This window comes from Cornus florida, unplaced genomic scaffold (genome assembly GCF_030987335.1).
Source record: "Cornus florida cultivar Cherokee Brave unplaced genomic scaffold, ASM3098733v1 CherokeeBrave_3.0.0_Hap2_Chr09, whole genome shotgun sequence".
NCBI classification, from domain to species: Eukaryota; Viridiplantae; Streptophyta; class Magnoliopsida; order Cornales; family Cornaceae; genus Cornus; species Cornus florida.
In genome coordinates, this window is record NW_026775579.1 from 47,777,374 (window position 1) to 47,793,903 (window position 16,530).

Below are 16,530 nucleotides of genomic sequence, written 5' to 3' on the forward strand. Positions count from 1 at the left end.
ATGTCATTATCAACCATTGGTATATAGCCCCCTTCTCTAGAAGCTTTGTTATCTCATTATCATCATGCTTATCTCCTTTTGTTGATATATTCATAAATATATATATATATATATATACACACACGTATATATATATGTGTGTGTGTGATAGTATGATTGGAGGGTTGAAAATCTTGTTTTGTGGCATTTAGTGTGTGGGGGAAGCAGCACAACTTCTGTAGTCCCACAAACCGCCCCAGAAACCCCACTTGCTTGATCTGCACTATTTGTTGTTTGCTAAAGCAACCCACCCCTTCTAAAATAAGAAGCCATTTTATGATGCAACTAGGGTGTATTCATCATCCCCAATCAAACCCTAGGGAATTTCATATTCCTATCTATGTTCCATTAATTACTCTTGTTTAATGTGCATAACAATTTCTTATTATACAGGTCAATTTTCTATCTGGTCATTATTTACTAGCAGACTTCTGATTGTTATTGTGCTAATCATAATCTAAACTTGAAGGTAAAAAAATTCCACTATGATAAATTAAATTAAATTAAATTTTAATCCTCTGCATTTAGAGACAGCCTATTTGGGTTGCTGTTGGAATTTAAAAAACATGCTTTTAATTGTAGAACTGTCAAAAAATTGCTGTAAGTAAAAATATTTAGGTGTTTGGTGACACATTATAATAAATATTTTTCACAATTAAATTATTTTTAAAATCATTTGATAACAATATATATTTTTTAAAATACTTCTATTGCTAATTTTACAATAATATTATTTAATAAGATGTTATCGTATTTGATAATAGAACTCTATTGCGGAAGAAGTGTAATTGTCTTTATAAAAAATAAAAAGGACAAAATTGTTTAATGAAAAAGAGTTACTTAAAATATTCAATCTCTACTCAGTAGTTTTGAAAACTCCAAATTTTAACTTCATTCAAAAATTATACTGAATTAGATTTTAGTAACAATTAAAAGCACTTTTAATAATTGGCTATGAAATACATCTAAATGCTATTTTTTAAAACAAAAGTGCTTTTAAGCAGTGACTCTAACCTCTTTTGAACCAACATTAATCGTAACCTCTTTTGAACCAAGATTTCAGAAAAGTGATTTGATCTGCAAGATTTTTTTTTGTAAGGTAAATGAAAATAGGGTGAACCGCACAAAACCCCCTCCTCACTTGGTAGGGGTATTTTGGTATTAAGTCAAAAGTAAAGCTATTTGATTAGTTGGAGAGAGTTTTCGGCAAAGGAAAAAAAATATTAGAAGAGAGATTTACTACAAAAGCTACAAGTTAGAAGGTTTAATCGATTCGTCTATGAAAATATATTAAAGCATTTTAATTGGTTCAACGGCTAAAACTCGAATGATGAAGAAGTCAGAAAATGTCTATTTCAGAGATTTCAACTCCCACTAAGTTAGTTAATGTATACCTATACATTTTTATATCATTGAATTGATAACATCAAAACAAAAATTGAGGGTAGAGAAAATAGTGATTCAATTGCTATCACAAAGAAGGTTAATCAAATGTGAAAGAAGATAAGAAGAAAATGGTGACTAAAATTAAATTAATTTTAATCCACTACAATAAGTAATCGGTCAATCCTAATGTCTTTTGAACCGAGATTTTAAAAAGGTGATTTGATTTTATAGGGTAAATGAAAATGGGGTGAATTGCATAAAACTCCCCTCCTGACTTCGTAGGGGTATTTTTGGCATTAATTCAAAAGTAAACCCCTTCAATTAGTTGGAGGGAGTTTTGACAAAAAAGAAAATTTAGTTGAAAGATTTACTACAAAACGCTACGAGTCGAAGAGACTTAACATAATTTGTCTATAAAAATATATTAAAACGTTTTAATTGGTTGAACGGCTAAAACTCGAATGATGAAAAAATCATAAACGTCTATTTCAGAGATTTCAACCCCCACTAAGTTAATTAACAGATACCTTTGCTTTTTTTATCATTGAATTGATCACATCAAAACAAAAATTGAGGGTAGAGAAAATAGTGATTCAATTGCTATCACAAAGAAGGTTAACCAAATGTGAAAGGAGATAAAGAAGAAAAAACCCCGACTGAGTTGACCGAAACTTCTGCCGTCTGATCCACTAAAATGACACCCTATGTTCGCCACTAAAGTGACATCCATGTACATTCGGCCATTTTATATCAGCAAGAATAGCATTGTCCAATGTAAAGATGTTCACCTCACTCTCGTAATGATTTATTCTATTATTCTTAACCTCACAACTCTGTACCTTGTTCGGTATTGGTGTGGCAACATAACTCTTTTCATAATTATGAACCAAGAGGTCCTCCTCACCATTGCACCGTCTAAGCATAATGCTTTTGAGCGAAAACACCAAAAGATGGATAAGGGCATGCTTGGACATTCTGTTGTTTTTAAATGGCCATATATATTGTAATTTCGTGGCTATTCGAGAGGGCATTAAAGACTTTTTTTGTTTTCTGAAAATATCAGAATCCAAAAATTTTGGTAGTAGTATTTTTCGTTTTTGTGAAAATTTTTGGAGCAATATTTCAGGGTCTGCATATAAATTCCTTCTCTTTATCTAATTATTAATTTTTATAAATGACTTTTTTATTACTCCCTCTATCTCAAATTAAAATCTCTTTGGAATCTAATTAAGTTTAAATTGATAATATTATAAAAATTAGTTTTTAAAATTTTTAAAAGAGATATTTATTTTGGGACAATAAAAAGTGTATCTGAAGCATTGCAAATGATACAGGAACAATATAAATATATACCTTTCACAAAAAAAAAGAATATATATATATATATATATAATAGATATAGTCGGAATATATGTAGAGACCGGAGACAGAAGTGCGTGAATGAATTGCTTTAACTTTTATATATATATATATATATATATATATATATAGAGAGAGAGAGAGAGAGAGAGAGAGAGAGAGAGAGAGAGGTACGGACTTAACATAGGACCAGTGGGGCACACTCCCACTAGATTCTTAATAGTTTCATTTTATACCTCTATTTTTTTTAGAATTTATGAAAATGACCCCACTAAAATTTTAATTCATCCCTACTGAATTTTTTTTTTTTTTTTTTTTTTTTTTTTTTTTTTTGCATTTTATACTTTAAAATTTTAAAAATTTATGAAATTTTTTTTTTATTAAAATTACAAAAATAGACCCACTATATAAATTTATTTTCACAAATTAAAAATTGCTCCCTCACAAAATTTTCTCATCATTGATATATATATATATATATATATAGTCTTAAGACTTGTGCAAGGCACTCAAAAAATGGATAAACTAATACCAGTACAAAATACATGACTCATTCCCAATGTTATGATAGGTTAAAAATCCATGTATTGACCATTATTAACTTTCACTTTGATTGCATGGAAAAGTCAAGCGCCTCTCCGAGAATGATAATGACACCAAAGCAATCTATTACATGACCCCAAAGTTAATTAGTTGAGATATACAGTAAATGATTAAACCAGATTACACATTAATATATGTGTGCGCATACACACACACACACACATATTTAAAATATTTAGCAGCAAAATCCAGCACAGGATCCTTTGCATTTAGCACTTTTTACACGCGACACGTGATTGATTTTTTTTTTTTAACCAAACAAACCTTTTTGTATAAAACAAAACAAGTAAGGACAAAAAAAGAAAACAGGAAAAAGAAATATCACACCCCAACCAAAAATATAAAGATTTAACTTAATTCGACTTGGGATATGTTTGGTAAGTATATATTGGAAACTTTAAAATTGAAAATGGTAGAATTGAAATAAAGCAATTCAAAAAATTAAACTAAATTTTTTTATTTTTTCGTCAACTTCAATTTCAAAACTCCAATTCCATATAGCCAAACATAACCTTATAGTATTTGTGATGTTGTCGCCCAAATTTGGTGTTGAGTCGCATTACGACCCGATGTGAAAAATCTTTGATCTGTTTTTGCTCATGGGTCATAGACCCTAATTAGTATTATCTTGTAATCCGATAAATAAGAGGGCGCAGAGTGTGATAATCAAGGGACATTGAAAATTGTATGAGTGAGTGAGGGGTTGAAACTTGTAATATTTGATTTTACACATAGTAAAGACTTTCATCGGATCTCCACCGTGGACGTAGGTTTTGCCAAATCGCGTATAAACTCTTTGTGTTCTTTGTGTGGTGTATTTATTTTTCTGTCGTGTTTCGTAATTGTTGTTTGGTTTGCTGCGATTGTCGTAACAGTATTCACAGCGAAGACAACAAGGAGATATTACTGTGCGAAAAAGAAAAAAAAAATGTACAAGTCTCTCAAACCATAATCCCTATATACTTTTTGTGTCTCTCTCTATATATTTCGGGATTCCCCATATGCATGAAACATACAAAATTCTAACCATAGTATCGGTTGGTGTAATGAATTCATGCGAATATCAGTGTAAATTGGGCAAACCAAATGATTCATGGAGGGGTGTAAAGAATTACAAACTGACTGATACGGCGAACCGCGATTCCAACGCTCTTAATATATTATAGTTACTATTGATGCGTAAATCCTCACGACTCGGAACGACGGCGTTTATCTGCAAAACAAAGGGACGTCACCTTGAATGGCACTGGTGGGGTGCTAGCCAAGGACTCTCCGACGATCAAATTAGTACTTGTAATCGTATCACATAATAATTATGTATATCATGTTTAAGGGTTTTTTCATGTACCTTTTTTAACAGCTTGGTGCCCTATTTATGGCTATTGATCGTAATTAAATTGGTCCCGCGGGAGATCTGCTTGTGCGAGATCAGAGGAGATCGTCTGTTGCCAGATTTGTCAGGGATATGATTTGCTCCTTTGACTTTCTCAAATTATGCCAAGGTTATCCTCACCCTGTTGAACCACGTCGTTATTCATTATCCTGGATAAGAAATGTCATTATTCTTATCCGATAGAAATCTTTATCTCTGATAACGAAATATGCCGAAGAGGTCCAGTGGCTGGTCAAGGTAGGTTATTTTTCTCTATCAGTTGCCCTTCATTCCCAAGCTTGCTTGTCTAGCTTTGGGAATGTAATTTTTTTATTTTATTTTTACCCTGGGAACAGTACCCCGCTGGTAGTATTCCCGCGGGTACTGTTCATGTGAATAGTAGAAGATTTTTTTTTTTTTTTTAATTTATTTTTTATTTTTTATTTTTTATTTGCCCTGGGAACTCTTCCTTCGGGTACTATTTTTTTTTTTTTTTTTTTTTGGCCCTGGGAACTCTTCCCTCGGGTACTATTTTTAGTACCTTTGGGTAATCTCCTCACGTGTACTATTTTTAGTACCTTTGGGTACTCTGCCCCCAGGTACTATTTTTGATACCTTTAGGTACTCTACCCCTAGGTATTCTTTTTGATACCCTTGAGTACTCTTCCCTTGGTAAGGGAATAAATTGGACTAGCTTCACTCAGGTCGTCACTCCTTTAATAAGGGAATTAAACTTTACGAGCTTTACTCAGCTCGTCCCATTTAGTAAGGAATTTTTATTTACTATCCCTTATAGTACGGGGATATTAATTACGGGATTCATTCAGCCCCGGTCCTTGTAGTACTGGACATTTATTTACTATCCCTTATAGTACGGGGATATTGATTGCGGGATTCATTCAACCCGAGTTCTTTTAGTACAAGATATTTCTTTACTATCCTTTATAGTACGGGGATATTGATTACGGGATTCATTCAGCCCGTCCTTTTAGCAAGGGAATAAATTTTACGAGCTTCACTCAGCTCGTCCCTTTAGTAAGGGAATTAGGTTTTACGAGCTTAACTCAGCTCGTCCTTTTAGTAAGGGAATTAATTACCACATAGGTATAACACGTGAGGGGGAGGATCGTTTTTTGACCTGACCTCTGTAGGTTAAGTCTTGATTTCTGATGACCATACTTTCATCAGTTAGGCTCTGGTTTTGGTCTCTGATGACCAGACTTGGGGTAACCGGGCACTGATCTTGGATGACCGAGCCTTTGTAGACTTTGGGCAATCAATTCTTAATCTTGGTTGAATAGGCCTTGGTTTTGGATAACCAAGCCTTGATTTATGATAACCAAGGGTTGTACCCTTTCCGGTGTGTAGAGACTTACCTGGTTATGGTTTCGGAGGATCGAGCACCGGTCTTAGATGACTAGTGCCCCCGAGGGGTCGCTAAAGGAAAGAGACTAAAAACCCAACTAGCTCAATGCACCAAGGTACGTCAATCTTCTAAACCTTGTCATCATATGTAGATCGCCGATTGATATCGTGTGATCCAATATTCTATCCCCGGTGCTGGGATCTTGGGTGATGACCCATTTTATGGACGTTTATACAACAGACGGGGTGTCTGGTGCTGCAACAATTTACAGTTGTCTAAAAATATTAAATTGTGTTAGAAAGAATTACTGAAAATTAACCTTCAATGGATTGTCAATCCAAAATTCTGCATAATCTGAAGTTAATAGACAATTCTACAAGGCAAGAGAGGTGACGACTGTCGTCTGGTAGGTGGAGGCTTAGTGTCCAGCGACTAACTTGATGCTTGGTGGATAGGGGCGTGGTACCCAACGGCTGACAGATGACGGTCTGGTGGCCAATACCTCGTTGGGTCTAATGATCGCCCTTAACTTAGGAACCTCCTTGGGAATACAGACCTCATGGGATCTTGAGGGACATTGAACTCCTTGGACCTGAAGGCCTCGATACATACTTGGGTGTAGAAGGCCACCCTAGTTGCACGAACGGACGGAGTAATGAGACTCCGTTGCTAGAGACATCCTTAGTAGTAGAGGCTTTACTAGTAGGTAGAGACCTCCTTGTTGGTGGTGATCTTCTTGATGGGTGGAGACCTACCCATTTATGTAGGTGTAGAAGGACCGTGTCTTAGTCTTCAACGATCAGGCCTTGGTAATTGGCTGCTGCCCGATATGAGATGGAGTTTGGTCTTACATGACCAAACCTCAGTAGTGAGGGGACCAAGCGTCGCTAGATGGAAATCACCATATTGGACGGCTTGGGTCGACATGCCAAATTTTGATTATTGTCATCGTACACTGGGTGGCATCACGCAACCCACTGGTTTGCCCCCAGTATGATGGACGGGTAATCAAGATGTAGAGTCCCGTCCTTATATAAGAACATGGAAACCCGTTGTCAACTGATGACTTTGGAATGATTTTCATGATCAGAAACTTTCGTCTTGCCGTTCGAGCCAAGTCGCATCGGGATAATTATTTCTTCAGAGAACTAATCGTTCCCACCGACGGCGCCAGCTGTTGATGCGTAAATCCTTACGACTCGGAACGACGGCGTTTACCTGCAAAACAAAGGGACGTCACCTCGAATGGCACTGGTGGGGTGCCAGCCAAGGACCTTCTGACGATCAAGTTAGTACTTGTAATCGTATCACATAATAATTATGTATATCATGTTTAGGGGTTTTTTCACGTACCTTCTTTAACGGCTTAGTGCCCTATTTATGGCTGTCAATCGTAATCAAATTGGTCCCGCGAGAAATCTGCTTGTGCGAGATCAGAGGAGATCGTCTGTTGCCAGATTTGTCGGGGATATGATTTACTCCTTTGACTTTCTCAAATTATGCCAAGGTTATCCTCACCTTGTTGAACCACGTCGTCATTCATTATCCTGGATAAGAAATGTCATCATCCTTATCCGATGGAAATCTTTATCTCTGATAACGAAATATGTCGAAGAGGTCCAGCGGCTGGTCAAGGTAGGTTATTTTTTCCTATCAGTTACAATAGACGCCGAAAATTTGGTCCAAAACCCTAACAGACAAGAAATATTTGACCCTAACAAAAATTATTTTCAAAAGAGAGAATTCCGACCACAACTCAATTGGGATGGAGCATCATTACTCTTTTATCTAACACAAGACATCACTAGGATGTACAACCCTAGCTTGAGTTTGAGCTTCATTATGATTTTGTTTTGTTGAATTAATGGTTGTTATTGCAAGCAACCGATTTAAGTCATGAGTTTCTCTAGCTAAAATGATTAGTTATCTAATCCTCCAATCCTTTTTCCTAATCAAATCTTGGTTCTAATTACATATGTAGTATATTTTATTTGGCAAGTTTGAATTAATGTATAGATAAAGATTAAAAAAAGGGGAGGTCGGTTGATCACATAAAATTGTGATGATTTCGCCAGATTGAGTTAATGATACTGATGCTCGCACTTGATTGGTTGGGAGTCTGGGTGGGTCCCACGAGAGCAACAGAAACCAGAAACAAAGTCATGAGCGTGGGCCCCACAAAAGCCTGCTGAGCTTAAAGAGCTTGCATATGCACGCTACACACACAACAATCAAACTTCAATCCTCAACCTGTTATTTACGGTGCACATATAATACCATCTCCACAGCTTTCCTACCACTCAAATTATAACGGATGGTGTGATGGTAAAGATTTTCATCTCATGTCTTGAAAGGCGAAGGGTTATTTTGTATAAAAATTTATTTTGATAATTGTTAAGTATCAACATTAAATTATAAAGTGTTTTAAAAAGTCTAATTGATATCACCCTTATTGATTAAAAAAAAAAAAAAATGGTACAATTAATGTTCAGACACAGCTTTATGATATGTCTTTTTTATTTTTATTTTTTATAGATGATAGGGAACGGTTTAAACCAGTCAATCCTTAGTCTCGTGACTTCAACATAAACTCCAAATGTCTACAATCAAAATCTCATGTTGAATTTGAAATCCCAAAATACCAACTGTAAGATGTACTAATTGAGCAACCCTAATAGGATAGTTGTCACATTATTTTGGGTGATAATCGTTGTAGGTTGCAAAAATTATAATAAAAAACAACACTTTCTTTGCCTATTGTATATCCCACTCATGGTTCGTAGTAGCGGTCGCGGTGTAATGGATTCGAACAAAATCGGTGTAAATTGGTCGATACAGGTCGCATATCGAATTTGAAAAAGGGTTGCGTATCGACCGATACAGCGAACCATGATCCCACTTGCTACATTTTGGAGTTTTGGAATTTTTTTTATTTTTTATTTATTGGTAAAAAAGTACACATCACTCGGATACCTACTTTTTCTTTTAAGAACTCGAATTATGACGGTTAACTTTAAAAGATTAAGGAGATACAACTAAACCACAAGCTTGATAAAGCTTTGGGACTTAGACCGACCTTACAAACTTGTTCTTTGTCATCACACCAAGAACTCATCCCTTGCAAAAGTGAGAATTAACCAAAAAAAAAAAAAAAAAAAAAAAAAAACACTATTATTATGACTTCATTTTTTATCTTACAGTTAAAGACACATTTTGAAGACAACCATTAAAATAATTAAAAAACATTTAGAGAGAAACAATTAAAAGATTCTTTCGAAAATAGAACCTCTTGCTCATTATAGAATATTCTCCCACGTCTAAAACAAAAAAGTTGTTTTTCTTTATTTTTAAAGCTAGTTTGTTCCATATTAATTAGTATTTTCTTTTGGAGTTTGCTTTACATATTCTATCACATTTAACCATTTTTAAAAATATTATATATATATATACACACACACACACACGTGTATGTATATAGACCAATGGTATGTAGACAAACCCCATCTAACCAACTTCTTTCATTATCTACTTGCACAGTTAAAGGCATATGCAATGATTTCAACAAGCTTTTAGTATTTATTTTTGAAATAATTTAATCAATTAATTTAGAAATTATTTTTATTTTCATATATAACATTATAGTGGGTTTTGAATTCTAAAAATAATAAAAAAGAACCGAAAAGAATTGAAAAAGCCACTTTTCACTCCTTGTTTTCTTTTCTTAATTACTTGCTTTCTTATCCAGTGTTTAGTTGATCAGGTACACTATGTATGGACAAAAGTACCCTAGGAACTCACGAATGTAAGGGCAAAATGGTACATAGGATTATCAAATCCGTACATTTAATATTTTTTGTTCCCACGTTAATTAATTCAAAAAAAAGTAAGAATTGAGGTCCAAATGACAAGTGACGTGCCGACCAAATTCGGCACCAAGTGAAAGGACCACTTTGTCATTTTGTTAATTAGTAGCATATAATTGCTTTTAATAATCTGACCCATGTCATTAATTAACTAACCTCTTTAAAGTATAACAGCACACTAATCATAATAATTATAAATGCATATAGTTATATATATATATATATATATATATATATATCTCTGCTGGATATTTTTGTATATATATTAAATTTAACTTCTTGTACTTGTGATTGTGCTATAGCCTGGGGTAAAATCATTCCCCAAGAGCGTCGCAGTGTTGGCAGCTATATGAAAAGAAAGCTGTACTCCTGACTTGAATGGTACGTATATTGTGGGGTCGATACACGTGCTATAAGGAAAAAAAAAACAAAAAATTTTGGGGCAAAAAATTTCCCAATTATTTTGTTGCTTTGACACTTTTCTCCCTTTTATTTATTCACTTCTCTCTCTCCCCGCTCTATTTTAATATAACAGTGAAAACGAAAATGTCTAGGACATTGTATCAATAATGTTTAATCAGACATAAATAAAGTATTAGATGGTTCTTATCTATAGTTCAATCAAAACTTTATAACTAAAAAAAAAAATGAACTCACAAGATATTGCAGAATTTTAAAATAAAAAAATAATTGAAAAATGAATTTGACTGAACTATGAGCACCAAATATTTTATGGTCCAAAATAGTAAACCATTAACATGAGTGAATGCAAGTAGCTTCAATTGTACCTTAGAATGTTGATACCTCTTGCTATTTATATATAGGTAGGTTGTTTGTTTGTACTTTGTGATATATATATATATATATATATATATATATATATATATGCAATTTTCACGTGATAGCTGCAAATCATGAGATAGCTAGGAAAGGACAAAAGGGGGACAAATTTGAACATAGATTTTGAGTATAATTCAATGTATGGACCATCTTAATTACATGCATCTTCATCATTCAATCTTTCTCAACAAAACATGAATAATTTTATGCACGGTTCAACTTCCCTAACTTGCTAATTAATGTGGGGTCACACCCCTCTCACACATACCCCACAGTAGACATTCTTAAAATACAGAAGATATATCGTGACTCCTTTATAAATTTCACAACAACTGTTACATGAGCAACGAGTTCGGTTTTGATTATAATCCTTGATGGATATATCTAAGAATAAGTAGTGTTGCTAACAAAATAGGTTTTGTACTACATCTAATAATCTCTTAATTGCATGCATGGCAAATTTAACCTAGCTGAGCCAAGCTATGTGGAGTGAACGGTGTGATGGGTAATGTGAGTCTCATTCGGGTTCTAGGTGGCCACAAATGATTGATAATGTGATGTTGACAGGTTGAAAAATCTGACGTGTCACACCTCACGAGGTTGACACTTGTCGAAGGGCGGCGCACCAAACAGACAGGAAGAGCTGGATTGTGGGAGAGAGAATGTGTTTGGGTGGGTTTTAGTGCAAATTGAAAAAGAAATGAGAGAGATCTCAATTAAGTTTGTTTTTGTAAAATCTTAGGGCACAATATAGCGGTGGAGGGTGGCGTGAAAATTTGGTGTCACGCCGTCCAAACAAACCTTTCATGTATCTGCCACCCCACGCGCAATCAATAACACTTTCTCTTCCCCCTTCTCCTTCCTTTATATATAGTGTATATATATACACACACTCATTCTATATGTTATCAACTTGCCATATTCATATTCATATTCATATTCATCTCTCTATATATATACCTTGTTTATGATATTTATATCCCCATCTTCACAACAACATTTACACAACAGATTGTCCAATCTCTCTCTCTCTCTCTGGTGGCAGTGCAAGCATACAATAGAGGTTTAAATTTCTGGTTAGTATTTTCTAGTGCATGTAATATATATATATATATATGTATGCATGTATATATATATATATTGGGTAATTGTCTAGTGTAATATGTTGGTTGTAATAAATTGTTAGTTGATTAACCTTCCCCAAAAAATAAATAAATTAGTAAAAATTTGTTAGTTGATATGGATGATATTTATGTCATAAATGTTCAAAGTTTTTTTGAGAGTTTTGTCTTTCTGCTTGGACTATCCTCAACTAGTTTGCTTGTGTGTGTGTGTTGTCATGCCAGTTTGATCTGAAATGGATGGCCTAATGCATGCATGTCTAGATTAACTTGTTATAGATCTTAGGTTTAAGGCTGAATCAATCTCTCAAGAATGTTTATGTGTGCAGTGTGTGTGTGTGTGTGTGTGTGTGAGAGAGAGAGAGAGAGAGAGAGAGAGAGAAAGAGAGGAGCTTAATTTAGTAATATAATATTTTAATTAATTAGCACTGTGTAGCAAGTAAGTTTCATTGAATAATGATTTGGTCATGAAGTTGAGAAATGTTTGGTGTGAAAACATTTTTCCACCACAAGCATGGAGTGGACTGCACTCAAAGAAACATACTAATGTAACATGCTTGTGTCTGTAAAGTCAATCTTTTCGGCTAGCTTCTTTTGCCTAAGTTCATGCAACTAACTCCAATGGCTATGTTTAGGCTAAAAATCTTTGTTTGTTTTGGTGGGTACCACTATTGGTCTGCCATTTTCCTAGTGATGACATTGTTCAAACACATACAGGACCATTGTAATTGGGTCCCAATAAGTGAGATCATAACTAACATATATATATATATATGTATGTATATATATCTACTCTCATCATCTTCACAAATGGATATGAATCATGCATACATATATATGTTTAACATACAAAACAAAAATGAGAAAAAATAAAATAAAATAAAATTTTACTCGATCACCAAATGAATTCTACAATTTCATTTTTATCAAGAGTACTCATGTCTAGCTTCCAAAATTTTCTTTTCATGATAGGGTTCTAAAGAATATATATATATATATATATAGAACTTCAAGATCACTCTTTTAATATGTTTAGCAATATATGAAGCATTAAAAATGCATATACAACTTCAAAATCTCTCTCTCTCTCTCTCTCTCTCTCTCTCTCTCTCTCTCATACATCTGGTTTTACTTATTTCAGGAGAAGAAAATCAATGGATATGGAGTCATGTGTCCCTCCAGGTTTCAGATTTCATCCGACGGAGGAAGAGCTTGTGGGTTATTATCTCAAGAGAAAGGTTGACTCCCAGAAAATTGATCTAGAGGTTATAGTGGACATTGATCTCTACAGAATGGAGCCATGGGACATTCAAGGTATTATTCACTTGCAACATATATATAGCCCTTCGTAAAAGAACACCTATATATACATAGTCCTAATTAATGGCCTAAAATCAATTTCTTCCAAATGGGAACTAAAAATACAAATAAGAAAAGATCTTTATTGCTTCACTTTTTTTTTTTTTTTTTTTTTTTTTTTAATTTGGAATGTTATGAACCAATCACTAATATTTATATATATATATATATATATATATATATATATATATATATATATATATATGCATGTCAAACCATCTAGATAATTAAAAGTTTGGGAGCCATCCACTTTGAGGATGCATAGAAGAGACATTAATTAGCACATTCCTCTATAGTCAGAAGTAGTCATCCTCTCCCCACTCAACAAAATAAAAAAATAATAAAAGAAAAAAAAAAAAGATCGAAGAAGAATAAGAAGAAGAAGAAGAAGAAGAAGAAGAAGAAGTGGTTCAGTACCTAATTACACTGTTTTGGAAAAATAATAATGAAAATAATTGGATAATTGGAAACTGAGTTTCTAATGATGCATTTATTTTCTACATGCAGACAAGTGCAAGTTTGGATGTGAAGAACAGAATGAGTGGTATTTCTTCAGTCACAAAGACAGAAAGTATCCAACCGGAACACGAACCAATAGAGCCACTGCTGCCGGATTCTGGAAAGCAACAGGGAGAGACAAGGCTGTCCTTTCGAAGAACAAAATAATTGGAATGAGAAAAACCCTAGTGTTCTACAAGGGGCGTGCACCCAACGGAAGGAAATCAGACTGGATCATGCATGAATATAGGCTCCAAACATCTGAACATGGACCTCCACAGGCAAGCTCAATCATCAACTTATAACTATTTTTTTTTTTTTTGTTTTTGAAAAGTAACTTATAACGAAATTGGTTGTTATAGTAAAGATGTTAAATTCATTGAAAAATTGACTCCCAAAGAAAAATATTTTGATGTAAAAAACACTGCATGTAGTATCTTCCTTCTCAATTTCTAGCTAGTATTATAAGCTTCTAATTAAGGACAATGTTTCTTTGGATGTGATTTATATATACATAAAGAAAGTATCATATATAGTCTTAATAAGGTTTTCTTTTGTGGTTGAAAGTGAAGAATTTTGTTTCAAAGACAAAGCATGCATGCTCACTTTTACTTGTTCTTAAAGTACAGATGTTAAATTCAATAAATTAAAAATGACTCATAAAAAAAAAAATTAATTGATGCAAAAAATACTGCAATAGTAGCTTCCTTTTCAATTTCTTAGTAGTAAATATATAGCTTCTAACAAAAATGTTCCTTTGGATGTGATTTATACATAAAGAAAGTACCATGCTCTTAATAAAGTTATCTTTTGTGGTTGAAAAAGGAGAATTTTGTTACAAAGGCAAGACAAAGCATGCATGCTCACTTTTACTTGTTCTTAAAGTACAGATGTTAAATTCAATAAATTAAAAATGACTCATAAAAAAAAATTAAAAAAAAAAAATAATTGATGCAAAAAATACTGCAATAGTAGCTTCCTTCTCAATTTCTAAGTAGTAAATATATAGCTTCTAACAAAAATGTTCCTTTGGATGTGATTTATACATAAAGAAAGTACCATGCTCTTAATAAAGTTATCTTTTGTGGTTGAAAAAGGAGAATTTTGTTACAAAGGCAAGACAAAGCATGCATGCTCACTTTTACTTGTTCTTAAAGTACAGATGTTAAATTCAATAAATTAAAAATGACTCATAAAAAAAAATTAATTGATGCAAAAAATACTGCAATAGTAGCTTCCTTCTCAATTTCTAAGTAGTAAATATATAGCTTCTAACAAAAATGTTCCTTTGGATGTGATTTATACATAAAGAAAGTACCATGCTCTTAATAAAGTTATCTTTTGTGGTTGAAAATGGAGAATTTTGTTACAAATTAAGGCAAGGCATGCATGCTCACTTTGACTTATTAATCCACTAGGACCAACTAATGGAAGTCATTTTCCCTAGAAGTTCTATCATATCCCTTTGTAGCATCTCATGCATATATATGCTTCTGGATTAATTAACCAATTCTATCATCACATTTTCTCAACTAGTAGCTAAACTTAATTAGATAATATTGCAGGAAGAAGGATGGGTTGTGTGTCGAGCATTCAAGAAGCCAAGTCCGAATCAAGGGCAGCGCTTTGAAGCTTGGAACCACGCTTACTATTTCAGGGATACTGGCAATTTTAGGCCGCCTTCATATCAAGATACAGTTAGTCAAGTGCAAGCAGTTCATCCCAATCAAGGCACAAGTTATCATCAATTGCCTTTGGGTTCAGACCAGGACCTCATGTCCAACCATACATGTTTGGAAAATCAACTTGTTGAACTTCCACAACTAGATAGCCCCTCCATTTCTACAAGTTTGGCAACAAAAGAAGGTTTTGAGCAGAATGGCTTAGGCAATGAGGATTGTGATGATGGAAGGAGCAACCATGGTAACCAATATGTTGATTGGAAGAATTTGGACAACTTACTTGCACCACAAGTGACAGAACCGGTGTCGTTTGATCATTCAAATATTCCATTAATCTACCATGAATATGATGAGCTAAATGCTCAAAACAACATAAGTCATCTCTTTGAATGCTTTCCTGACTTGTAGCTAGCCGGAGCTCAACCACGACACCGCGATTTATATATATACATGATCTGATGAAGTACATTTAAATTAATAATGGTCAGTTTCTATGGAAAATTAAGGTCTTTTTATCATGTAGAAGTTGTTTTTGAGAATATTTTTTTATATAAGCATGCAGAAAGAACTGTTGTGACAAAAGGAGACATCTCTTAGAGGTAGCCTCCCACAAAAGGGGCCCTAGGTTGAATTGTTATTCACCTTTTACTTGTTTCTTTTATTTTATAATTGTAAATTAATTATGCATCATTGCATCCATTTGTATTCAGTGATTTTAGTATGCCATAAATGGTGACTTTGTAGCATTATCTTGTTTGGAACTAACATGATATATATATATATATATTTTTTTTTTTCCCTTGGCAAGAATCCTTCACATTCATTTGCTCTTATGGAAATTTGATTGTTCACTTCTCTCACTTTATGGCACTGAGAAAATACCATTAGACTACAAGGAGCCGTTAAGCACCCAAACAATATCTTCAAAAACTCACGTACTGCATTTCTCAACAACACTGGCTGAGAAGGATTCATTTGGCTAGATCAATTGACATTAATCTGGTGGTATTGATTGTTGACCATATCTCGATCACAAATGAGC

At 33.8% G+C, this 16,530-nt stretch overlaps 1 protein-coding gene across 1 annotated transcript; it reads left to right on the forward strand.

Moving 5' to 3' along the window:
* The first annotated feature begins 13,038 nt into the window (after nt 1-13,038).
* On the forward strand, nt 13,039-16,248 carry LOC132273829 (NAC domain-containing protein 30). Its single transcript, XM_059774911.1, has 3 exons — nt 13,039-13,263; nt 13,816-14,087; nt 15,372-16,248. Exons 1-3 carry the CDS (start codon nt 13,104-13,106, stop codon nt 15,894-15,896), a joined length of 957 nt encoding a protein of 318 aa, XP_059630894.1. The 5' UTR covers nt 13,039-13,103; the 3' UTR covers nt 15,897-16,248.
* Nucleotides 16,249-16,530: the final 282 nt, after the last annotated feature.